This window comes from Bos grunniens, chromosome 23 (genome assembly GCF_055505025.1).
Source record: "Bos grunniens cultivar Pamir isolate PY7600 chromosome 23, Bosgru_T2T1.0, whole genome shotgun sequence".
Taxonomy (NCBI): Eukaryota; Metazoa; Chordata; class Mammalia; order Artiodactyla; family Bovidae; genus Bos; species Bos grunniens.
In genome coordinates this window covers 26,204,993-26,231,814 of record NC_141187.1, presented here as the reverse complement: position 1 = coordinate 26,231,814, position 26,822 = coordinate 26,204,993, and the positions used below count along the sequence as shown (strand labels likewise).

General features: G+C 43.6%; 1 protein-coding gene and 1 long non-coding RNA gene across 3 annotated transcripts in view; one reads left to right on the top strand and one right to left on the bottom strand.

Annotated features, from left to right (window-relative positions):
* The first annotated feature begins 627 nt into the window (after positions 1–627).
* Positions 628–26,822, top strand: LOC147346969 (glutathione S-transferase A4-like). 2 transcript variants are annotated; one of them, XM_086369116.1, is made up of 7 exons: positions 628–884; positions 14,143–14,248; positions 16,325–16,376; positions 18,949–19,081; positions 21,904–22,045; positions 23,434–23,565; positions 26,487–26,822. In XM_086369116.1, exons 2-7 carry the CDS (start codon positions 14,162–14,164, stop codon positions 26,607–26,609), a joined length of 669 nt encoding a protein of 222 aa, XP_086225242.1. In that variant the 5' UTR covers positions 628–884; positions 14,143–14,161; the 3' UTR covers positions 26,610–26,822. The 2 variants fall into 2 exon arrangements, with proteins under 2 accessions (XP_086225242.1, XP_086225241.1); XM_086369115.1 differs by lacking the exon at positions 628–884 and adding an exon at positions 4,731–4,795.
* The window catches only part of LOC147346968 (uncharacterized), a 49,919-nt gene continuing 31,019 nt past the window's right edge, over positions 7,923–26,822 (bottom strand). The window contains exon 3 of the long non-coding RNA XR_015152059.1: positions 7,923–8,004. This is a non-coding gene — a long non-coding RNA (uncharacterized LOC147346968). The remainder of the gene's footprint in view (positions 8,005–26,822) is intronic.

Below are 26,822 nucleotides of genomic sequence, written 5' to 3'. Positions count from 1 at the left end.
GTAATTTTAGAAAAGAAAAAATTGCCACTTGAGAGTAGCTAATACTTGGGAATTTAAAAACTGGAGAAAGGCAAGTATTTGATCCGCGTCTCATAAAGAAAACACACTCATTTCTTACTGCAAGAGGGATTTCTGCCCAGATGTAAAGAAACAGTCCCGAGGTGACCCTTCATGCCTGTCACAATCAATGCAAGGCCCTTGGAGTTTTATTAGAGGAAAATCCAACACAGATGTGGAGATGGTTTTCTGCCTTCACATTTTTACAATTTGAACACTCAGTCATCACTCAGATACTTAGAACTGCTGAAGGAGCAAGGGCTGGCAGCAGGTGCATCACCGGGAAGGCCTGGGGAGCACTGGTGTCCAGGCTGATGCTCCCACCAGCCTCCTGGGAGCAAAAGAACAAAAAGAAGAAACTGAATGGGTGTGGGGGTGGGGATGCAGAAAGAATCACCTTCCCCACGTACAGGTCTGGCCTTGGCTTCAGGAAGCTGATCTCTAAGCCTTAGAATCTCTCTTACCATTTACTATTCGGAGACATGCCTGATAGGAGTATCTTTGTTTGCCAGGGGCCCTGGGCCAGGTAGATAACAATGGCTATATGATTTCAAGCATAGGCTTTGAGCCACGGCAACCATGCGATGGAGGGCGGGGCTCTGGGTCATGTGGTGTCAGCCCCACCCTGGAGGGGGCTGGAGACAGATCAGCCACGTGGGTGGTCAGTCATGCCCACATGATGGAGCTCCAGTAAAACCCTGGACTTCCGGTTCTGCCGAATGAGGACATCTGGACACTCTGAGCCTGGAACCCTTCTGGACTCAGTCCTGTGCATCTCTTCCCTTGACAGATTTTCATCTGTGTCCTCTCCGTAGTAAACCGTTGCTGTGAGTATGACCATTTTCTGTGAGTTCTGTGAGTCTTTCCAGCAGACTGTTCGGGCATGAGGCCGTTTGGGGGACACTCCGAGGGCTTTCCAGGTGGCACTAGTGGTACAGAACCTACCTGCAAGTGCAGGAGAAGTAAGAGACATGGGTGTGATCCCGGGTCAGGAAGATCCCCTGGAGTAGGAAATGGCAGCCCACTCCAGGATTCTTGCCTGGAGAATTCCATGGACAGAGGAGCCTGGCGGGCTACAGTCCGTGGGGGTCACAAGAGTCGGACACGACTGAACAATTAAACCACCACCACCGTGAACCTGCTGTTGGTGTCAGAGCAAGGGCGGTCTTGGATTGCTCCCTTCCAATGCTTCGGTGAGGGCAAACACTTTACCCTCACTCGGAGATTAATTTACACATGGGAGCAGACACTGACTTGGTAACAAGATCTCTGTGGTTGAGTTGTGTAAGACAGCAGGAAATGGGAGCTGTTATATGACTGGGTGGGATTTCAATACCTAGGGCCATTGCCTGATAGATTATTCGAGCAGACCAGAAGCCATTGTGCAAACAGTGCTCTGGGGGTTTTAATTCTCTCGGACACAAGGGGGCCCTCAAGGCTGGCTCTTGGAGAAGACAACCAGTGAGGAAGTTGGGTCTGTGCTGAATTGGAGGATTAGTGAAAATAAAGACAAAAGCCAAGCTGCCTCCAGTGAAGACAGGTTCCCATACCGCTCTGTTCAGGGTTATACGACCTTAAATCATTCAGTTCACTTCCCATGTTGGAGACAAGCTCCCCCTCCCCCATCCCAAACAAGTGCAATTTCCTGGCCTTGTTACAAGCTTTTTGGGGGGTCCAGACCTTTTAGTCTCAACAGCCTCCACCATCCCATCTTCACAAGCCGCCAGACTCTGGTAAAAGAGCCAGGAGGTCAGGCAGCAGATGGTTGTCCTCAAAGATGTCAGCATGCTGTGTTCAGGAAGGAATCAGACGTGTGAGGCAGGGAGACAGGGCAGAGGGGGCCCATGAAGCTCACGGGCTAGACCACACAGCAGCTGAGCCAACGGGGTGAAAGGGCACCCCGGGGGTAAACGGGGCACTTGTGGGGGCTCCAGTGTCCTCTGGGACAAAAGGAGGAGCTGAACGGTGTGGGGTTCTGGTGTCTGTCAGAGGAGGAGGTGCAGCACCTAATGAGCCCAGGACCCAATATCAGCTGCTTAGAGGGCTTTGGCAGACTGGGTGCCCAAAGGAACCCGTGACACTTCTGCCTGGGTCCCTGAGGAGGGTGGGTATGGAAGGGCCTGTGGATGCAACAGCAGAAGGTGAATTCCAGCCTCTGCAGCAAATGGCTACCAGCCCAGGCTCTCGTACTTGCTGGTGTTCCCACTTTGTTGTATGTGCATTTTATTCCTTTACCCAAATTGTCTGCCCAGAAGATTCCGTGGCGGGATCCTTGTTCCATCAGCTTCAATGTTCCCACTAAGGGAATCTTCTGATCATGAACTCGGTGACCCAACCCCGCACCCCATGTTTCTTTCTCATCATCCATCTCATCTCTCATGTTCTCATCATTTTATTTTCTTCAAAGCACTTGACACCCACCATCAATCTCTCTGTTTAATCAATCTGTGTCTTTAAAGTGGGTTTCTTACAGAAAACCAAAAATAGGGTCTTGTTTTAAAATCCACTCATGAATGTTTACAACATTCATATGGAGCTCTGTATCACGGTCACAGGTGTAAAGCCTTATATGGAGGCCACACAGGTGGAGCCCTGCACCAAGGTCATCTCCGAACTGACCAAGTCCCACAGTAACCATTGCCATGAGCCTCCCTGATCTAAACTGGCCAGCTCCCTTACCCCATATTAGGAAAATATACTCACCCAATTACCCACCCTATAGCACCCTAACTAATCACCTAATGCTACCCTTCCAGCAGGAATTTTCTTTGTCTTGAGACTATAAAAATTGGCTACTAATCCATGAAAGGAGTCAGCTCTTCCTTGAGCCAGCCCGCTGTTCTAACAGTATCTCCTGCTTTAATAAACTCTATACTCCTCTCATTCTGCCTCTAGAATCTGTGTCTAGAGATTCTTTTCCAACTTGTGCACAGACCACGACAATTCACATTTAAAGTGATTATTGATGTGGTTGCATTAATCTCTACTCTTTTCTTTTTTGTGTGACTCTTTTCTATTTGTTGCCTTGGTTCTTCACCCCCCACTGTTTTTGCTTTGTCTTCTATTCTTTTTCTGCCCTGTCTGTTTTAATTGAGCATGTTATATAATTCTATTTTTTCTCCTTTCTTAGCATGTCAATTATAGTTTGTATTTTTCTAGTTTTAGTGGTTGTTCTGAAGTTTGTAATATTTATATACAACAACACTAAGGCCTCTTCCAACAACACTGTATCACTTCACAGGTGATGCAGGTACCTTATCAGTTCAGTTCAGTTGCTCAGTTGTGTCTGACTCTTTGCGACCCCATGGACTGCAGCACACCAGGCTTCCCTGTCCATCACCAACTCCTGAAGCTTACTCAAACTCATGTCCATCGAATCAGTGATGCCATCCAACCATCTCGTCCTCTGTCGTCCCCTTCTCCAGCCTTCAATCTTTCCTAGCATCAGGGTCTTTTCCAATGAGTCAGTTCTTCGCATCAGGTGGCCAAAGTATTGGAGTTTCAGCTTCAGCATCAATCCTTCCAATGAATATTCAGGACTGATTTCCTTTAGGATGGACTGGTTGGATCTCCTTGCAGTCCAAGGGACTCTCAAGAGTCTTCTCCAATGCCACACTTCAAAAGCATCAATTCTTAGCGCTCAGCTTTCTTTATAGTCCAACTCTCACATCCTTACATAACTACTGGAAAAACCATAGCCTTAACGAGATGGACCTTTGTTGGCAAAGTAATGTCTCTGCTTTTTAATATGCTGTCTAGGTTGGTCATAACTTTTCTTCCAAGGAGTAAGCGTCTTTAAATTTCATGGCTACAGTCACCATCTGCAGTGATTTTGGAGCCCCCCAAAATAAAGTCTGTCACTGTTTCCACTGTTTCTCCATCTATTTGCCATGAAGTGATGGGACCGGATGCCATGATCTTAGTTTTCTGAATGTTGAGCTTTAAGCCAACTTTTTCACTGTCTTCTTTCACTTTCATCAAGAGTCTCTTTAGTTCTTCGCTTTCTGCCATAAAGGTGGTGTCATCTGTGAATCTGAGGTTATTGATATTTCTCCCAGCAATATTGATTCCAGCTTGTGCTTCATCCAGCCTGGCATTTCGCATGATGTATTCTGCACATAAGTTTAAATAAGCAGGATGACAATATACAGCCTTGACGTACTCCTTTTCCTATTTGGAACCAGTCTGTTGTTCCATGTCCACTTCTAACTGTTGCTTCTTGATCTGCATACAGACTTCTCAGGTACCTTATAACTGCTTATAATTCCTCTGTCCTACCCCTTATAACACTGTTGTCATAGATTTCTTTTATCCGTAAGCTATAATCATCTGATACATTGTTGGCATTATTATTTTGAACACCTCGCACTTATTTGCTTATATATTCATACAGCCTGTTTTCCCCAACTAGAATGTAAGCAGTACCACCAATGCAGGAATTGAGTCTGACATATGTAACATCGTAGACCCTGGGACTAAAACAGTACCAGGCACAGAGTGGTACTCAGTAAATATTTGTTGCATGAGCCAGTGGAATCTTTCTTTCAACTTACTTGAGTAACCTGATCTAACATCCAAACAATGGATGTAAAGTGAAGCCCTAGAGGTATGTACAAACTCGAATGCTCATTGGCCAATCCCTTGAAGGGGTAGAGCGTTCAATTAGAAAAGAAAGGGTTATAAATCCTCACGTAATCCCCCTGAAGCACCCCAGAGAGGAGATCCAGGAAGAGATAAGGTTAGTGGTGAAGTTCTTATCTGTTCTTTTTAGGCTTGGTTGGATAGTTTATTTTGTGACCAAATTTGTCACTTGTAGTCAGAAATTTTTGTGATTTTATGGTTAACTTAATGAATTTACTTTTATTTTTGTTGAAGTATAGTTGATTTAAAATGCTGTTCCAGTCTCTGCTCTACAGTAATGACTATTTCTAAACTTGCTTATATCAAACAAAAGGAATGGGTATTTTTTTCTGCAGAGTAGATACACCTATGAAAATGAAATAGCATATGTACATCTAAACAAGGCCTTTGAAGACTATCATTTCGATGCATGAAATGTGCATTATGTCAGACATTCAAATGCCCTCAAAACTGTGTTACGTATTAAGTGTAATTTCAAAAATAAGTATGTAAGAGTCAAGTGGTATTTCAGTTGATTGGTGGACATAATGCCCTTGGTGGAACTTAAGCATTTGTTAATTTTTGAGCCATGACATTTTTTCCTCCTTGGCCAAATTGCATCATTTTGAACACAGCTGGAAAGAACACAGAAATCACCCGCTCTGTGCTGGGTGCCTACAGGTAAACTCAATCTCCTGCATCCCTTGTATGCGTGGAAGATTCAGTTCAAATGATCTGACACTGGGGTCTTCCCCTGGGGTCTTGCTTCCTCAGGGGATGGCGCCAAGTTGAAAGCAGGAGTCTCTAAGTCAAACCCTGACACAGATTTTTCTAGAATTTGCCCCAGTTTTTAACAGCAGTGGGCCATGTTGTGGTTCACTTTGTTTATCCTCCAAGGAGCGTGGGATGAAAGTCTCCTCCCTCAGCTATATTTTTCATTTAAGTAAGTTTGTTAACCTTGCGAGGATAAGTCAACATGAATCAATCTGTTAGACTTTAATGCAAAGGAAATTTCATTTCTGTAACTGAAATATAGAAGATGCTTACTTAGCATGTGAACTTGGAACAAAATTACCTCCCTCATCATGCTATAAGTAATCCCCACTCCCACCTCACCCAGGAATAGGGTTCAGCTATTTGTGTCTTTAAAATGTCATGTAAACACTGCTGCTGCTGCTGCTGCTAAGTCGCTTCAGTCGTGTCCTACTCTGTGAGATCCCATAGACGGCAGCCCACCAGGCTCCCCCGTCCCTGGGATTCTCCAGGCAAGAACACTGGAGTGGGTTGCCATTTCCTTCTCCAATGCACGAAAGTGAAAAGTGAAAGGGAAGTCGCTCAGTCATGTCCAACTCTTAGTGACCCATGGACTGCAGCCTACCAGGCTCCTCCATCCATGGGATTTTCCAGGCAAGAGTACTGGAGTGGGGTGCCATTGCCTTCTCTACATGTAAACACTAACGCAGCTCTTTTGGTGAGGGTGGAGTGGGGGTGGGGGCTCCATGTAGGAGACTTTCCCTCTGATAGCATGTCAAACCCAACTAATTAAGGTGTCAGATCCAGGAACTTCCCTGGGGGTCCAGTGTTCAAGACTCTGTACTCCCAGTACAGGGGGCACAGGTTCGATCCCTGGCTGGGAAACTAAGAGCCCATGCGCTGCTCTGCTTTGTCATGAAGGTAGACGGTTCTGATCCATTGGAGAAGCAGAATAAATGTCAAGGATATTTCTAGTGATAATAGATTCAAAATTCGCCTCTTGTATTCTGGCCCAAAACATCTGCTAAAACTGGCAACTTCTTTAGTTAATCTCTCAAAACTTTCATTATCTTAAAAACTCAATAAAAGCCTGCTTTTTGCCTAACTGAAATCAAGGAAAATGTGCATTGATATGCCTAAATTATCCAGAACAACTGTTAACATTGTCAGCAGAATTTCACACCCATCGCCCCCAAAAGACTGGCTGATTTCCCAACATGTATGTTCAGCAGATAGGAGCAAAGGGCGAATGAATATAGGGGAAAAGAAGTAAGATCAGAAAGACTGTTAAAGCTGAGAAAAGGAAGATGATTGAACTCTGAACCAACTCCTCATTTTACAGTTGAAGAAACTGACATCTGTTTTTCCAGATCTGCCCAAGAGCTTGAATCTACACACCTGGTACTTGGTTAATTTTGGAGATTGGAGGAGGCCTTGCATCCTAGGAATTCCTCTCTTTAAGGGGGTCAGTGTAAATGATTCAACATAGGAAATAGAATTCTGCCTGATTCTCTCTCCCCTTCCCTTTCTCTATTCTGGCCCCACACCCTCCTGCACATCACCATTTGCTCAGCCTGCTTTTTAAACATCAGATTCTGTATTTTGTGCCTGTGCAGCAAATCCTGGGAGAACCTGGGGCCACACCCTGAGTCCCAGGTGTAGTGTAGTTGGGCTTTCACTCTAGATCTGGCTTCTCAAGCTTAATTTTAGTACAGGCACATCTCGTTTTATTGTGCTCTGCAGCTATTGCACTGTTTCTTTGTTTTACTTTTTTTTCACAAATAGTAGTTTTGTGAAACCCTGCTTCAAGCAAGTTTGTCAGCATCATTTTTCCAATTAGCATTTGTTCACTTTGTGTCTCTGTATCACATTTTGGTAAATATCATGATATTTCAAATTTTTTCATTATTATTAACCTGTTATGATGATAAGTGATCTTTGATGTTACTATTGCAAGAAGATTATGACTTGCTGAAAGTTCAGGTGATGGCAAGCATTATTTAGCAATAAAATATTTTCTAATTAAGCTATGTACATTTTTTTAGACATAATGGTATATAGCACAGTTAAAAAATACAGTATAGTACGAGCATAACTTTTATATGCACTGCTGCTGCTACTGCTGCTGCTAAGTCGCTTCAGTCATGTCCGACTCTGTGCGTCCCCATAGAGGGCAGCCCACCAGGCTCCCCCGTCCCTGGGATTTTCCAGGCAAGAACACTGAAGTGGGTTGCCATCTCCTTCTCCAATGCATGAAAGTGAAAAGTGAAAGGGAAGTCGCTCAGTCGTGTCTGACTCTTAGCAACCCCATGGACTGCAGCCTACCAGGCTCCTCCGTCCATGGGATTTTCCAGGCAAGAGTACTGGAGTGGGGTGCCACTGCCTTCTCCACTAGATGGGGTCTGAAAGTTCTTCCAGATATAATTCCACAGACTCAAGTCGGCAAAAGCACCCTGAGCTTCAGGGACATCCTAAGGAAATCATAATGTCTTTACCTTGAAAATGAGGACTGGGGAGGTGGTAGTTTTTCAGAGAGGAAATGTCACTTGGGTCCTTCCTGCACTGGGAGCTGCCCTAGGAAACAAACAAAAAAAGCGTGACTCACTTTATTCCAGTATTCACTTTATTGCCGTGGTCTGGGACCAAATCCGCAATTTCTCCGGGCTCTGCCTGTGTTCAAATGAATCCCTTGGGGGGTCTTGTGAAAAATGCAGCCTTTGATTCAGGAGATCCAGCCCAGGAACTGAGATTCTGCATTTCTAACAAGTTCCTTGACAAAGCTGATGCTGCAGGTCCAGTGTTCAGGTTTCTATGCTTCCACAGCAGGGGGCATGGTTCAGTCCCTAGTCAGGGAACTACGATCCCGCATGCCACACAGCCAAAGAAACAAAGCAGAAAACAACAACAAATACACTTCTAAAGAACGCCTTCCACTTCCATTGATTTTTTTTTCCTCACATGTGACTGTTGCTACAATCTGGAGATATAGGTGTGTGTATGCGTGTGTGTGTGGGGGGGGCGCAGGTGCCATTTTTTGAGTCCTTACTATGTTCAGCAGTTTGCACACTTTCACATTTCTGCTGCTGCTGCTAAGTCGCGTCAGTCGTGTCCGACTCTGTGCGACCCCATAGACGGCAGCCCAGCAGGCTCCCCCGTCCCTGGGATTCTCCAGGCAAGAACACTGGAGTGGGTTGCCATCACATTTCTACCACTAACCAAATGATTTAGGGACTATAAGGAAACTGTAGCTGAGAGAGGTTTAAAAAACTTACTCAAGTGAGAGAGGAGCTGAAATCTAGACATAGGTCTTTGCTTTTCCTGGTATCCAGGGCCCGACTCAGATACATGTTCTTACACATTTTCTAAAATTGTTTTTTTAATTTTAGTTTTATCTGCTCAAATTTTTGCCCACTGGGTTTTTTTTTTTTTTTTTTGTCCACTGGTTTTAAGTGTTGTTTTTTATTTTTTATTATTGAGGTACAAGTGTTCTTTATACATTCTGGATGAGTTCCTTAAATCAGGTACACTTTGTAAATAATTTCTCCCAATATTTGATTTGCCTTTTCTTTTTGTTAAAAAATACCTTTTGAAAAGCAAAGTTTTAAGTACTGGTAAGTGCAATTTTTTAAAATTTGTGGGTTTTGTTTTCTGTTTTTTATCACATAAGTCATTGCTTAATTTACGGTCACAAAAAAAAAAAGAAAGAAAAAGAAATTTAGGGCATGCTTATTACTGAAAGACCACACACCGAATATCCAAAGGCTGTCATACCATCATGGCTGCTTTCTGCCCACCTTGCCTTGGGCACCTGGGGTTCTAAGTGAGGTGTGCATAATCCTGCTCACCTCAGGTAAAGCTGCACACAGGAGAAGTTCAACACCCCTGAGTGATGAGTCTCAATTCCCAATGTCAAAAGAGTCATGTGGGGAGGGCTTCCCTGGTGGCTCAGCAGTAAAGAATCCGCCTGCCAATGCAGGAGACATAGGTTCGATCCCTGATCCAGGAAGATCCCACGTGCCGCGGAGCAACTAAGCCCGTGTGCCACAACTACTGAGCCCACATGCTGCAACTGCTGAAGCCCACGTGCCCTAGAGTCTGTGCTCCTCAACAAGAGACGCCACCACAATGAGAAGCCTTCACACCACGACTCTAGAGTAGCCCCCACTCCCTGCAACTAGAGAGAAGCTCACATAGCAACAAAGACTCAGCACAGCCAAAATAAATGAATAAATAAAATCATTTTTGTAAAAGGAGTCAGGCAAGGAGTCTACTTTGGGAACAAGGTGTATTTAATTCAGGACACACCTGTTGGTCAAGGTCAACATAAAAATCAGACTTGAAGAGATGCGAGTGAATTTATACTCAGCGTGACTCCTCAGGCTCTTGTTCTTCCAGCAAGCTGTGTTCTCAGAGCTGTTTGCATTTGGGATGAAATCCAGAAAGAATTCTTTTGTTCTTGGCTTCTTTGTTTCCCACAAGCAGGATGAATATTTCCATCACACCTGTTCTTTCAAGCTTTGACAATGTTCTTTTTTTTAAACAATGAGAATGGGGTTTACTTTCTGAAGCATAAACTTGGGCCTCTGTGTTACCAAGTTGTGGTATGAAATTAATCTTTGTTGAAATTCATTACAGGTCAAGGATAAAGGACTAAAGAAGTTGATTTAGGCCATTAATCTATAATGCCTTGGGAGTAGGGAGAGGTGGGGGCTCAAGGAACCAAACATATTTATATATATCTAATCTGTAAGGCTCTGTCCCTGTACTACTATATTATGCTTTTCGTAAACACTTATTCTGACTTACCTCTTCATGGTCTGGATATTTCCATCACTAGATATAAGGTTTTCAATGACAGAAACCACATCTTATTTATCTTTGTATGACTGGAGTGTGCAGCCTAGGACTATAGCCAAAGAAAGAGATCCATAAACATTTAATGTTGAAAGAATGAAAGATCAAACACAGAAATCTTAACAAATGAAAAAACTGGTCTCTGTATGTGGCTCATTGAGGTAATAGCTGCCATATGTCTAGGATAATGTTGGATTGGTTCTGCAGGAGATGGAAGAACTATGTCACGACTCCTGCCCACCAGGAGCTTAATATATTGTGGTGTTGAATCCAGGGGAGCAGTTCATCCTGGGCTATGGTGTGAGATTGTAAGATGTACTGGGCCGCTTGTCTGTCTCTGCTATTCTAGAAGGAACAGTTCCTCCTGGGAGGGGTTGAGTGGGGACCAGAGTCCTGTTGAGACTCCATCATTCACCTGAGAGCCCAATTCAGAACATTGTGGAGCGCGGGCTGAGAGGTGAGGAAGAGCGGCTAGTTGGCTAGAGGCAGCCATCAATGGGGCACATGAACACTTGCTGGGATTTTTATAAGAAGTGGTGGCTGGTTACTAACAACTAGAAAAAAAGTTTTCTTTCTTTTGGACTGGAAGGTAAGATTGCAGGCTATGGTCCTGTTTATCTGAAATGAGTTCTCCTTCATTGTAACCCTGGGCTTTGGGGGCTCCCTTGGGCACCAGGGAAGACTTGGAGGTAGCGGTGGGGAGGGGAGTTGATTCATCCTTTAACTTCCTACACATCTTGAGAATGTTTGTGGGTCAGGCCGAGGTAAGTGGGTGGGGGAGGGAAATTGTGAACACAAAGGGTCACATTAAATTCCCAAATACACTTCTTTACAGCAGCAAACCCTGCACGTGCTCCAATTACCCTCATAACCACAAATGAAGGCAAAAACCACACCAGTTTTTACATTTTAAATATCTTCTATTGCAATATCTGATCAAATTTCCAAAAGTTTTAGCTCTCTTTTACAAGTATCAGTTGCGTTTGTGACAAACATAAATCATGTGTAAAACAAGCCAATCTTAGCATATAAAATTCTAAGAAAATACCATATCTACCTGTAATTTGATTAAAGAAGCATGGAAGACTCTAGTTGATATGGGTGAGACATGATGGTATGTATTTTATCTATTAATTTTTTTCAATCCTTGGTCTTCACAACAACTCTCTGAGGCAGGGAGTACAACCACTACCCCCATCTTAAGGATTAGGAGACAGAGGCCTAGAGAGATGGAATAAGGTTGTACAATAGTGAGGACTCATGACTCTAAAGCACAGAGCCCCCAGCCTTTGAAGGATGGGAGTAGTCACACTCACTTATCATTTCTGTTTGAGCATCCAACCCCATGTCTAACACAGAGCAAGCTGTACCTGAACAGAATCAGATCCAAACTTGGGTCCACTTGCCTATGTTCAATAAAGCCATTCTACTGACACTGGGCTGTGGTAACGGAAAGAGTAGCACTTATTGCAGGGTACCAAGCAAGGCGTCCAGGACAGCTAGTGCTCAAAAAGCGCAAACTCTCCGATGGATTTCAGCAAAGCATTTTTAAAGGCCAGGTGAGGGTGGGGGCTGGTATCACGTTATCAGTCCTCAGGCTCTGGTAGGTCTGGGGCCTATGTGCTCGTGATCATCAAGTAATTAGTTTCTCCCATTTGGTGGTGGTTTTAGCATCTGTAAAACAACTCGGGAATGTCCATCAGATGCTGTTAGCTAGGTACTTCAGAAAGGAGTGACAACAGAAGACAGGAGAAAAGGGATCTGTTCCCAGAAGGCCTCACAAAGTCCTACAGTGAGTCACAAGCTTTCTCACTGTTCATTCTCTTGGACGGGCCCAAGGGGTTGTTAGCCACATCCAGGAGGTTGTATTCAACGGAGCCCAGGCCTCCCTCTCACTCAGTGACTCTCCCCTCATTCCATTCCTGACGCCAGACTGCTCTCCATTTGTCCGATGTTTGCAGCTTCTCACTGATTCCACCTCGAAAGCACGTATCTCTACATCCCTTCGAATATCAACTGCCATGCCAACAAGAAGCTTGTCCCATTCTTAATACGTTTAGAATGGCATTTTGCTTACAGTCCTTTTGTCTGAGAGTTCTGTATCATTGGCATCATTGGTAGCTCACTCTTGACAAGAACTAATACATAATCTGGAGCCTCCAAGTCATGACACTCAGTGGCCACATGAGGTGCCCATCTCCTGTGAGCAGTCCAGGGCTGTGAGTTTTCATCTCACTAAGAGAATAACCAGACAGAAGAAAGACTTTTCAGCCTACACTTTAGCACCCACTGCTCAGAAACAGCTTTCTGGAAGCTACCAGAGATGCCTGTATTTAGATCCATGGTTTCTAAACCAAAGGGTAACTTTTGGCCAACTAGGGGAGCAGAATAGAATCACTATAAAAAGAGTCCCATTGGGTTTATTTCAAACAGAATTTGGACCAAACATTTCAGGGAGACAGAATGACAGGAAGCAACCTCAGAGCAGCCCCAGTTTGACTTACATCCTCATCCCTGTTTCTCAGGGCAGGTAGAGAGGGGTCAAATGTGGGAGCACTGTGCACCCAAGAGAGAGGAAGATGGAGCTTCCCAAGTGAGACACCAGCATTTGACTTCACCAGTATTGCTTGATTTTTATCTGAAAGCTGCAGAATGCCTGCAGACCTGGAGGGGGTGCTCTGAGCCAGGACCCATTTGTCAGTTGCCAGTTTCATTTGCCTCCTGACACATGATCAGGACCTGGAAGCTGGCCATCTGGATGTGAATGTCCCAGGCACAGGAACCAACTGTATGTATTTGGCTGCACCTTCTTCCTTTTGATTTCTAAGAGTATGAGGGGCTGCTTCTATCTGGTCCTTAATCATCCTATAACGGATGCTCCAGGAGATCAGAGGATTCAGGAGTTATCTTGTTGGAGAGAGGTTAAGAAGAAGACATAGTCACTGTCTCCTCTTCTCATATTTTCTCCACATTCGGTTTATTGTACAATTTGTTTCAAGGTTTGTTAGTAGTGAGCTGCTGGACCTAAGCATAGTTTCTCTAATCAGAGAACCGTGGTACCTTTTTAATCATTGTGTCTCCCGGGACAATACAGTGGTGGGTTTTCAAGAAGCTCTTGAAATTGTCATGCAAGAGCTAACCAGGCAGTTTAAAAGGAATGAATCTTGACAACCAAACATAGCCAGTGCCCAGGAAGTGGCAAGACGGCAGGAAAGGAATCAAACTTCTCCAAGAGTTAAACTGTAAATCCAGTGCAGAGGAGAAGTGGCTGGCTGTGGGGAAATGGCTTCAAAAACCTCAGGACTTGAGAACCCAAGTGACTCCGTTCGCATATGATTGTGGGTATTAACAGTTACGTTTCTCATCATAAACTGACTACTGTTATTCTGATTTTCTTACTTCCTTGCGAGTTTTGTTAGCATAAGCAGCCACTGAAAGTGGGATCCTGGCTAGCATGTAATGCAGGGCAGTTTGGGGCTTAACTGGTTTGTTTGTTCTTTTCCTATTTCTTAAATTGTGAGACAGAGCATACACACAGGAAAGTGCAAGAGTATTTCTATACAGTTTAAAGATTAATTATAAAGGCTAATTACTAATTCTGTTTCAGAAACAGAACGTTATTAGCATCCCAGAACCCCCATACCCCGATCCAATCAGCCCCCATTTCTCCTCACTAGAGGTAACCACCATCTTGTGTCTGTCATAATTATTTCCTTGCTTCTCTTCATACTTTTGCCTCCTATGTATGCATCCCTAAATAATAGTTTTGTTTCACCAATTTTGGAATTAAGGGGAGATACACCATATAGTCTGTGCTAGTTTGTTCTTTTAAACACATGTTCTTATTTTGCCCTTCAGAAAACCCAAGCCAGCAGTCATGGCGGCCAAACCCAAGCTCTGGTACTTCCACGGCCGAGGCAGGATGGAGTCTATCCGCTGGCTGCTGGCTGCAGCTGGTGTGGAGGTGGGTTCCCGATTGGGAAATGGAAGTGGGGCGGGTAATCTGGGTGAGACTGAAGTGGTCCTCTTCACCTTTCAAAAGTCAGGATGGTGCCTTTCAATCTGTATCCACTCTTTCCCTTTCCAACTGCCTTCTTGAGGTGAAGGTGGGCTCATAGTCCTCTGCTTAAACAGGGGTAGGAAGGGAGAAGCCTAGGGAGGTGTTCTGGAAGCTTCCTGAGCCTAGAAAGATCTTCAGTTCAGTTCAGTCACTCAGTCATGTCCGACTCTTTGCGACCCCATGAATCGCAGCATGCCAGGCCTCCCTGTCCATCACCAACTCCCAGAGTTCACTCAAACTCACATCCATCAGGTTGGTGATGCCATCCAGCCATCTCATCCTCTGTCGTCCCCTTCTCCTCCTGCCCCCAATCCCTCCCAGCATCAGGGTCTTTTCCAATGAGTCAACTCTTTGCATGAGGTGGCCAAAGTACTGGAGTTTCAGCCTCAGGATCATTCCTTCCCATGAACACCAAGGACTGGTCTCCTTTAGAATGGACTGGTTGGATCCCCCTGCAGTCCAAGGGACTCTCAAGAGTCTTCTCCAACACCACAGTTCAAAAGCATCAATTCTTCAGCACTCAGCTTTCTTCACAGTCCAACTCTCACATCCATACATGACCACTGGAAAAACCATAGCCTTGACTAGATGGACCTTTGTTGGCAAAGTAACGTCTCTGCTTTTGAATATGCTATCTAGGTTGGTCATAACTTTCCTTCCAAGGAGTAAGTGTCTTTTAACTTCATGGCTGCAATTACCATCTGCAGTGATTTTGGAGCCCCCAAAATAAAGTCTGTCACTGTTTCCACTGTTTCCCCATCTATTTGCCATGAAGTGATGGGACCAGATGCCATGATCTTAGTTTTCTGAATGTTGAGCTTTAAGCCAACTTTTTTACTCTCCTCTTTCACTTTCATCAAGAGGCTTTTGAGTTCCTCTTCACTTTCTGCCATAATCTTGGTGGATCACAAATTGAGGAGATAGAAGAGACTCACATTTGAATCATTCTCTCAGTTGAGACCAGCTCATTTCCCAGGGTCTTTCCAACTCTGGTCAGCACTTCAGTCCTGTTCTACCCATGGCTGTCCACTGGAACTTCAGGCCCAGCTGCAGCTTGCCCACCACCCCTTGACCCTTCTCCTAAAGGCTTACCCCACAGGGATCTTTCCCTAATTTCAGTATTTTTTCTTAACCCTCTCTCTGACTTTTTCATAGATTTTTTACAAGTGCTTTGGAATTGTTCTGTTTCATGCAGGTATAGACTCCCTTGTCCCTGATTGAATGCCACCTCCTCTAGAACATGGACTTGGGATCTTCTTTATTTTGCTTTATTTACTCCCCTTATCTTAAGCCCCATTTCAAGGTTTGGTGTACAAAAAATCACTCTGTCCCACAAAAGCTCTGGAAACTCCATCAGTAAATGATGATACTCCCACTTGAGTAATGATCTTTGGGTCCCTTTCACTGAGTATGTGAGCAAAAAGAAATGCCTAATTTGACCTGATATGGAGGGAAGAGGATGCAGAAGAGAGAGAAGAAAAAAAGAGAAGAAAGGGAAGAGGAGAAATCAGGGGGCAATTGGAGGAGAGGGCAAGAGTTTGGAGAGAAGGTAGAGCTAAGATGAGGACAAGGAAATATATGAATGGGGGCTTGGGGATAACCTTTAATTAGGAAGGGTGCCTGTCCCATGTTAGCCTAAGCTACTCTTACATGCATGGTCTGTCAGAGTTTTCAGCTACATGATAGTTGATAACTTTGTGGTCTTTTCTTTCTTTTTTTGGGGGGGGGGGGTTCAAGGTGATTTTTTTATTTGAAAATGAATATGTATGTTTATGCAGGAGATGCAAACACACTTATCCACTTAAAGGAGGGACAGATCCTCTCAGTAACAAATTCTTGAACAGGTGCTAATTTTTTAAACTAATTTTTATAATATTTTCATTCTGGAAGATGTTGGGAATTTTATACTATAAGCATTTCTTTTCTTTCTCTCACCTTAGGTTTATAACAATGTATCCTGTTTATTTTTTTTTTTTTTAGTTTGAAGAAGAATTTCTTGAAACAAGAGAACAATATGAGAAGTTGCAGAAGGGTGAGCCTAGATTTATTCAATGTTATCTTACGGGAAAAATAAAATATGTTCCCAGAAATATTCATTTCAGCACAGAACTCTAGAATGACAACCATTAGAAAAGGCAAACAGCATGATTGCTAATACTAACTCTTCACTTTGCCCCCAGTGTAGAGCTAAAGGTGTCATCTGCTCTGCCTCCTTAGCCTCATAAAAAGGTACCGAGTAGGTTATGACTCTGGCCTCAACTTAGCAACAGCCTGGGTTGATCCAGTGCCAACTGGTTCAATAATCCCCACCCCACCAGAGAAGGCTTCAAGGATTCTTCACAATGATCCAGTGGGCCAGAGGAGAGGGAAAAAAAGGGCAGGTGAATTAGATCTAAAATATTCCCTGGTTCTCGTGGTTCATATTCACTTTTTCTTAGTGGTTTTAGCAGATTAACAGAGATAATTTTACCAGGTCACAACTGTAGAATCAAAACTATAGAAAAGATCCAAATTTGATTACATTCAGAAGTTCTTAATCCCTACAATTCCCCGATTTTCTCCCACTAAGAGAGAAGACTGATATTTCTCCAGTCCTACTTCTCACAGCCATAATGTTATTTTTTTTATCTAAGGAAACCCAGGGTCCCTATCGTTGCTGATAAGCAGTCATGAAATTACCACAGATTATTTTTTAAGAAAGACTTTCAGCGAATCATCAGCAGACCTGCCATTTACAAACTGCATGGCTTTGGTCAAGACCTTTCATTTCTCTTCATCCTGTCTTCTTGCCATACAATAAGAGAATCTTTCTTGTCTTGACTGCAGAGTACCAGGAAATCTCACGGAGAGGGAAGACCTGCTTAACCCTTCCCCAGTTTTCATTCAGGACCTTTATTATCTAGAATCCCTCTGAAGCGTCTCTTCCCCTCTTCCTCTTCATTTCTGCCCCATTTTACTCTAAATAAGGACAGTCACATAGTAGTGGTTAAATACCTATGCATTGAATAAATAAATGGATGTTGTTGTATAAACTCCTCCATGATCAATCTGGCAGGAAATGCCAGGGATTTCCCTGGCACTCCTAGTATTCCCTAGAAATGCAGGAAATCCTAGGGAACCCTCCATCCCTCGCTGGGTCTGTGAGGCTGTTGAGGACAGCCTCCTGGGCATTGCTGCCATCTGTGAGCAGTCCCGAGAGAGCACTGGACTGGGAGTCAGGAGGCCCCCTTCTGCTGGCTTAGCTGTCCTCTCTGGGTCCGAGCAAGTCACTTTGCCCCACTGGCCTCCACAGTGCATTGTCCGTAATATGAACAAACTGAACTAAATGATCTCAAAGGTCCTCTCCTGTGTTCTTGATCTGAGATTTTCTTCAATTCTTCCGAAGAGGATCATCAGCTCCTAGAAGCAGGGATCATTTCTAACGGCTGTTTGCATCATTCATAAACAGCAACACAGAGCTCAGCTTTAGATGTTTATTCAGTTTTGGACAAATGTAGAACTGTCTCAGGAAATGGAGGTTTAGTAGTCTCTCCGCTAAAAATAGTATTGATATTTCTGAAGTACGAGCTTGCCCAAAGAAACTCAGTAAAATGGGCAGAACAGATACTGTTACAGATCAGAAAACAGGCTCGGAGAAGTTAAAGATGTGTCTAAAGTCCTCCATCACCCCCAAAAGACAGGGACACTGGCTCCCTGGAAAGCTGCCAGTGGTGCCTGTGCTAGCTCTCTGCCACCACGTTCCCACGTCTCATTAGGTCAATTATTGGAAGCTGGGGAGATTAACTGTGGCCTTTGCCAGTGCACTAGTGAAATCTGACTCCTATTCTGGGTAAAATTCCTTATTCTCATTAATGTACAGGTGTTTATGAAAATTTAAAGGCTATTCATTCCTTCAAGACCCCATGAAAAAGTACATCTTTAAATAAATTATTTATACAGGCAGTTCACTCAGAAAGAAGAAAAATTTGATTTTACTGAACCTTGATTGTTGACAGTATTCAGTGTTATACTTATGTTATGATATTTCATCTTTTCAAAATCCTGCTCGATGGATATTACAGCTATTTTAGAGAAAAGGAAACTGGAGCTCAGATAAGTCATTTATTTAAAGTCACAGGGCTCGAAGGGCCAAAGCTAACATATGGGCCTGGGACCTGGGTTCTTGCTGTCACATCCATCCCATTGCCATGCAGACCTAGAGTGATACCTGTTGTACTTTTTAAAGAATTCAGACTCCATCCCTGAATCAGAGTATCTGGAGGGTGGGGTGAGTATTTTTAACAACCACCTCTTCCAGGTGATTCTGATACACCTGAAACTTTGAAAACCAAAAACACTGATACTATAATACAGTCAGAGCAAATGTAGAAAGCCTTAAATAACCATGATTAACCAACGTGCAAAAACCCATGTACCTATCAAGCAAATCTCACATTTTCCATTAAACAAATGGTAGGCATTTCCTCAACAACCGGGGTCTTAAACTCACCCCTTTGGATGAAAACTAAGAATTACTCAACAAAATTAGAAGTGGATCCTCCTGTAGGCTGACCAAAACCATAGAGGGAGAGTCTCTTAACCTAATCTCTTCGCTCAAACCACAGACGGACGCCTGCTTTTCGGCCAGGTGCCTCTGGTTGAAATTGATGGAATGGAGCTGACACAGACAAGAGCCATCCTCAGCTACCTTGCTGCCAAGTACAACTTGCATGGGAAGGACCTGAAGGAGACAGTCAGGTACCAGAGTGCCCGTGCCAATACTTGGTTCTTCTCCAAGCTCTGTCTTCCTATACGGAGACTCAGATCAGATGCAGCCTTTCAGCCTGGAGGGAGAGGAGGAGACAAGGGGAGATGCTTGTGCTACCCCGTATGTCTTGGGTATGCTCTGAACACCTGCTCCTGGACGCCCCTTCTACTCTTCACAATGGTCTGCATTTGACATTCTCATATTCTCTCCCCACTCCTAACAAAGTGTGTTTTCATAAAATGATCTCATAAACTACTCTGCACAATGGTGGCAATGACTGACTCAGAAAACAAATATTGAGCATTGTATCAATGACCTATTACTGCAAATAATGCTGTATAACATGTCACCCTGAAGCCCAGGGACTTAAGTCAGCAAGGACTTGTTATTGCTCACTGGTCTATGGGGGAAGCCTTGGTGGCTCAGTAAAGAATCTGCTTGGCAATGCAGGAGACTTGGGCTTGATCCTTGATCCTTGATTCTCCAGGAAGATCCCCTGGAGAAGGAAATGACAACGCACTCCAGAATTCTTGCCTAGGAAATCCCATAGACAGAGAAGTGTGGCAGGCTACAGTCAATGGGGTCGCAAAAGAGTTGGATACGACCGAGTGACTAAACAATGCCACCAGTCAACGGGTCATCTGGGTGTCAGCCTTTTCAGGCCAGGCTTGATGTATCTTGGCTGGACTCACTCCTAGGTCTGTGGTCACCTGGTAGTCAGCAAGGAGAATCTAGTTGGGGTGCTGGCTGACCATCAATTGGTGAGCAAGTGGCCACCTGTCTCTTGTCCTCTTTTCCTGAGCTTGTTCTGATTGCAGCCAGGTAGGGTTCTCAGAAAGCACACAGGCTGTTAGCTTCTGGGCTCAGAACTGGGACATCATTCTAGTGGTCAAATTGAGTCATGAGGTCAGCCCAAGCAGCAGACGCCATCTACTAATGGAAGAGCTGCCAAGCTTTACCACAAATACTGAAGAGTGAAGATTTGTGGCCTTTTTTTTGCATTTCTACACCACAGGGATCCAGTCTGTGCTATGCACTGTGCTAGGCCTGGCTGAGCATGGCTGGGTTCTTTCTCCCAGGAATACTGCAGTTTTACAGGAAATGAGTAAACTTAAAATGAAGACTTGCAACAGTAAAAATTTTCCTGGATTTGCTGTTGGGGACCTGTTCAGGGGACCTATCACAAATTATACTCAATATTTTGTAATAACCTATAAGGAAAAAATAAATATATCTTATGTACTTATAACTGAATCACTTTTCTGTACACTTGAAACTAGCACAATACTGTAAATCAATTCTACTTCAATAATTTAAAAAAAAATAAGTCATCTGTTCCAATATCTCAGTTCAGTTCAGTTCAGTTGCTCAGTAGTGTCTGACTCTTTGCGACCGCATTGAACCATAGCATGCCAGGCCTCTCTGTCCATCACCAGCTCCCAGAGTCCACCCAAACCCATGTCCATTGAGTTGATGATGCCATCCAACCATCTCATCCTCTGTCGTCCCCTTCTCTTCCTGCCCTCAATCTTTCCCAGTATCAGGGTCTTTTCCAATGAGGCAGGTCTTCACATCAGGTGGCCAAAGTATTAGAGGTTCAGCCTCAACATCAGTCCTTCCAATGAACACCCAGGACTGATCTCCTTTAGGACGGACTGGTTGGATCTCCTTGCAGTCCAAGGGACTCTCAAGAGTCTTCTCCAACACCAAAGTTCAAAAGCATCAATTCTTTGGCACTCAGCTGTCTTTATAGTCCAACTCTCACATCTATACATGACCACTGGAAAAACCATAGCCTTGACTAGACGGACCTTTGTTGGCAAAGTAATGTCTCTGCTTTTTAATATGCTGTCTAGGTTGGTCATAACTTTCCTTGCAAGGAGTAAGCGTCTTTTAATTTCATGGCTGCAATCACCATCTTCAGTGATTTTGGAGCCCAGAAAAGTAAAGTCAGCCACTGTTTGCACCATTTCCCCATCTATCTGCCATGAAATGATGGGACCGGATGCCATGATCTTCGTTTTCTGAATGTTGAGCTTTAAGCCAACTTTTTCACTCTCCTCTTTCACTTTCATCAACAGGCTCTTTAGTTCTTCACTTTCTGCCCTAAGGGTGGTGTCATCCGAATATCTGAGGTTATTGATATTTCTCCTGGCAATCTTGATTCCAGCTTGTGCTTCCTCCAGCCCAGTGTTTCTCATGATGTACTCTGCATATAAGTTAAATAAGCAGGATGACAATATACAGCTTTGACATACTCCTTTTCCTATTTGAAAACAGTCTGTTGTTCCATGCCCAGTTCTAACTGTTGTTTCCTGACCTGCATACAGGTTTCTCAAGAGGCAGGTCAAGTGGTCTGGTGTGCCCATCTCTTTCAGAATTTTCCAGTTTATTGTGATCCACACAGTCAAAGGCTTTGGCATAGTCAATAAAGCAAAAATAGATGTTTTTCTGGAACTGTCTTGCTTTTTCGATGATCCATCGGATGTTGACAATTTGATCTCTGGTTCCTCTGCCTTTTCTAAAACCAGCTTGAACTTCTGGAAGTTCACAGTTCACGTATTGCTGAAGCCTGGCTTGGAGAATTTTAAGTATTACTTTACTAGCATGTGAGATGAGCGTAATTGTGCGGTAGTTTGAGCATTCTTTGGCATTGCCTTTCTTTAGGATTGGAATGAAAACTGACCTTTTCCAGTCCTGTGGCCACTGCTGAGTTTTCCATATTTGCTAGTCACACCAAAAAAAAGTAGTGGATCAGGAAACCCCTCACACAAAGGTTTCTCTTGGATTGAGAGTTCCACTGTTTTGTCAGGATCGACATGTACGCCGACGGCACCCTGGATCTCATGCTGATGGTGGCGCTGGCTGCGTTCAAACACCCGGAGGAAAAAGAGGAGAGCCTGGCTTTAGCCGTGAAGAAAGCTAAAACCCGGTACTTCCCCGTCTTTGAAAAGGTAGGCTGCGGGGATCCAGTTTGGCCGAGGCAGTGAGACCCAGCGTGAGGGTCTGCGACAGCTGGGAGTCAGATCCTCCAGGGGAGCAGGGCAGGGCTGACATCTACGAGGGTGACTCTCCCAAGTCCCCGCCCCCCGGGTCCTGCCCCTGAGCCCAGGCGGCAGTGGGGGTAGGGGCGGGCGAGAATTGGGGGAGGGGCGTACACAGCGCAGCAAGTCCCCTGGTCTACCTCCCAGGCTGCAGGGATCGGGGACAGTGACGTTCCCTATTGCTGATAAGAGTAAAGACTGACATCTTAAAAGGCAGAAGCTGTGTTAGTGCTGTACTGCATTTGGACCAAAACTTTAATAAGGATTCCCAAATAAATGACGTAAAATTATGGAACCTCTAACCAAACAAAATTGGAATAAACCAAGGTCAGTGAAGGACTGATGCTGAAGCTGAAGCTTCAATACTTTGGCCACCTGATGCAACGAGCAGACTCATTGGAAAAGACCCTGATGCTGGGAAACATTGAGGGCAGGAGGAGTAGGGGATGACAGAGGATGGGATGGTTGGATGGCATCATCGATTCAATGGATATGAGTTTGAGCAAACTCCAAGAGGTGGTGAAGGACAGGGAAGCCTGGCATGCTGCAGTCTATGGGGTCACAAAGAGTTGGACATGACTGAGTGACTGAGTAACAACAAATTTACCTTTGTTCCTTATTCATGGAATAAAGTTGTGTTTTTTACATCTGCTACTCAAAGCAGCACCTGAGGAATTTTTATATTCATTTTTCACTGGATGGTGAAAAGGCTCATGTTTGAGCTTCTGGTATCCCACTGGTACCTTATCTGTGGTGTAGTAGCCAGATTCTAGTTAATTATGACCTTTATGTCTTCTATGCTGGTGGGTACAGCCAGCTCTAGGCTCACAACAGGAGTTCCACTCCAGCACTTCACCACCCAAATTGTCTTGATCATCACTGTCAAATTTCCAAGAAGATTGTGTGGATTACGACAATGTATAAGGGTGTTAGTCGTTCAGTCGTGTGATTCTCACAGATGTGGGTTCGATCCAGCAATCTTCCTGGGTCAGAAAGCTTCCCTGGAGAGGGGAATGGCTACCCACACCAGTATTCTTGCCTGCGGAATTCCATGGACAGAGGAGCCTGGTAGGCTACAGTCCACGGGGTCCAAAGAGTCAGACACGACTTGAGTGACTAACACACACACATAAAGGTGTTAGTTTCATTCTCTCCTTGCAAGCATTCTTGGAGATTATCAAGAAAAAGATTCTTAAGTAAATTTGATCTATACAAAAAACCCCATGCTTTTGTTAAGTGTTTAGCCAGGCAAAATAGTCTTTAGTTTTATTTGATATTCTTTATTTTTCTTTCTGTAGATTTTGAAAGACCACGGAGAGGATTTTCTCGTTGGCAACAAATTTAGCTGGGCAGACATACAGCTCCTGGAAGCTATTTTAACAATGGAAGAACTTGATGCTTCTGTTCTTTCCGATTTCCCTCTGCTAAAGGTAGAGTTTTAGCATCCACCCAGAGTCCAGGGAAACACGAACAGACACAAAGACTGAAACAAAATATGCCCCCTGGCCAATCTCAAAAGAAAGGTTAAAAGACTGTTTTAAAAATCATTACTTCACTCATTTTGGTAATTGTCTCCTGCTCACAGAATAGGATGATTAGGAAGTAAAACCTTATGGAGGGAGAAGGAAGATTTTAATTTCTACCATGAACATTTAATGCTTTCCGTTTTTTGTGGTGCTTTGAATGTTCTTCCTGGCTGATGGGTCTGCTTGTGTTGTTTTCCTCTCCAGCTCCTACCAGACCACTTTGTCCCTTTTCCTCCCCCTGATGCTATCTGTCCAGTCAGTTCAGTCACTCAGTTGTGTCCGACTCTTTGCGACCCCATGGACTGCAGCACGCCAGGCTTCCCTGTCCATCACCAACTCCCAGAGCTTACTCAAACTCATGTCCATTGAGTTGGTGATGGCATCCAACCATCTCATCCTCTGTCATCCCCTTCTCCTGCCTTCAAACTTTCCCAGCATCAGGGCCTTTTCCAATGAGTCAGTTCTTCACATCAGGTAGCCAAAGTATTGGAGTTTCAGCTCCAGCATCAGTCCTTCCAATGAATATTCAGGACTGATTTCCTTTAGGATGGACTGGTTGGCTCTTCCTTGCAGTCCAAGGGACTCTCAAGAGTCTTCTCTGACACCACAGTTCAAAAGCATCAATTCTTTAGCGCTCAGCCTCTTTATAGTCCAACTCTCAACATCCATACATGACCACTGAAAAAACCATAGCTTTGACTAGGTGGACCTTTGTTGGCAAAGTATGTCTCTGCTTTTTAATATGCTGTCTAGATTGGTCATAACTTTTCTTCCAAGGAGCAAGCATCTTTTAATTTCATGGCTACAGTCATCATCTGCAGTGATTTTGGAGCCCCCCAAAATAATGTCTGTTACTGTTTCTATTGTTTCCCCATCTATTTGACATGAAGTGATGGGACCAGATGCCATGATCTTCATTTTATGAATGTTGAGTTTTAAGCCAACTTTTTCACTCTCTTTCACTTTCATCAAGAGGCTTTTTAGTTCTTCCTTGATTGTGTCATCTGCATATCTGGAATATATGCAGGTGACTGATATTTCTCACAGCAATCTTGATTTTAGCTTGTGCTTCATCCAGTCCAGCATTTCTCATGATGTATTCTGCATATAAGTTAAATAAACAGGGTGATAATATACAGTCTTGATGTGCTTCTTTCCTGATTTGGAACCAGTCTGTTGTTCCATGTCCAGTTTCTTCTTGACCTGCATACAGATTTCTCAGGAGGCAGGTCAGGTGGTCTGGTATTCCCATCTCTTGAAGAATTTTCCACAGTTGTGATCCACACAGTCAAAGGCTTTGTCATAGTCAATAAAGCAGAAGTAGATGTTTTTCTGGAACTTTCTTGCTTTTTTAATGATCCAATGGATGTTGGCAATTTGATCTCTGGTTCCTCTGCCTTTTCTAAATCCAGCTTGAACACCTGATGCTATGCAGGCCCTCAATTGCTCAGAGCCTCTGCTGAGAGGGTACCGCCTCTGATCAGTCAGGACAACTGAGCGACTAACACACACACAAGGGTGTGTGTGTGTGTCTGTGTGCCTATGTGCCTGCCTCTCTCCTACCACACTGCTAGTCCTCAGACCTCTCTCTGAATCCTGACACTGCCAGACCTTACCTAGCTTCTGTTTCAGTTCCTTACAAAGATTTTCTCTATTAGGTGACCATAGGTTTTGTACTTCAAGAATAGCATTTTTTATTTTTTGGCTTTGCCACACAACATGTGGGATCTCAGTTCCCTGACCAAGGATCGAACCTGTGCATTTGCAATGCAAGTGCAAGGTCTTAACCACCAGACCACCAGGGAAGTTCCAGAGCAACATTTTTTAATAACAAAAAAAAAGTACATACGCATTTATATAAACCTCCCCCCCCAAAAAAAGACCTATAATCCTACCAACCAAATGGTTCTGCATTAGACTTCCTGACGTCTTATTTTACATTTTCCCCCCAAATGGTGTCATGCTAAATATTGTTCTGTGGCCTGCTTGTAACATTTTTTAATTTATCATAAATATATTTACAGTCAATGCATATTCTTCTGCAATCTAATTTTCTTTTCTTTTATTAGGCAGTAGAGTCACATCTTTTTGAAAAATCAGAACTTATAAAATGAAATTTCATTCTCACCACTGCCCTCCTACATTCTCACCTCTATAATCTCTTTTATTGGCTCCTGTGTGCCCATCCAGTGTTTATGCAGATACAAGGAAATATGAATTATATATTTGTCTCCCCTCCTGCCACTTTCTCACACAAAATGGAAAATTGTGTATATTATGTTCTACCCTGGGCTATTTTTTTTTAAACTAAACAATGCAATGCAGTTCAATCCCTGTCAATACAGGGATCTTCCTCTTTTCTTTTATATCTAAAACATCATTTTAAATTACTGACCTATTTCTTTTAGGGATATAACATAATTTATATATAGTTTTATTTTCCGAGAAATATAAATTATTTCCAATTTTTCATTGTGGTAACATTCTTATAGTTATCTCACACTCTTACTTATTCTCGTATAATTAATTTTTAGAAAGGAACTGATACTTCAAAAAATATGAATTTCTAGAGTTATTGATATGCACTACCTAATGGTGTTAATGATTTTTCACTAAGAAAATTTTACTTATGCCAAACAGGCCTGCAGTTGTATTACTTTCTCAGGAATACCCAGCAAACATGTTTCAAGGGATTGACTTGGATTCAACATTCTAGGCGTCACCAATTGAGGATCTAAGCTTTCCACCTCTTGTAACAAAGTTTTGGGCTCCCTTAAAAATTGTGACTGCTCTTAAGAGCCTGATTTTACTATTTCTCATTTCAGGAATTTAAGACAAGAATCAGCAACATTCCTACCATTAAGAAGTTCCTGCAGCCTGGGAGTCAGAGGAAGCCGCCCCCAGATAGCCACTATGTTGAGGTTGTCAGGAACATCTTGCAGTTCTAAAGGCAGCAGTCTTACAATGGCAGACTAATGAACCAGTTGCAGCACTGGCTCCTGTCGTGAAGCAAAGCAAATGGTGTAGATTCTAGGAGCAATCTAAGTGTAGATTCTAAGTAATCCAAGTGTAGATTCTAGGAGTAACGTGTCCAAAAAGAACAAAACCATATTGCCATCAGCAGCAAATGCCAAGTAAATGCAATAAAAAAAAAAAAGCCA

Excerpts from the sequence above, each read along its gene's own strand:
- LOC147346969 (XM_086369116.1), top strand. The coding sequence starts at position 14,162 with ATGGCGGCCAAACCCAAGCTCTGGTACTTCCACGGCCGAGGCAGGATG. Across the intron at positions 14,249-16,324 it reads TGGCTGCAGCTGGTGTGGAG|TTTGAAGAAGAATTTCTTGA; the intron begins GTGGGTTCCCGA and ends TTTTTTTTTTAG. Across the intron at positions 22,046-23,433 it reads ACTTCCCCGTCTTTGAAAAG|ATTTTGAAAGACCACGGAGA; the intron begins GTAGGCTGCGGG and ends TTCTTTCTGTAG.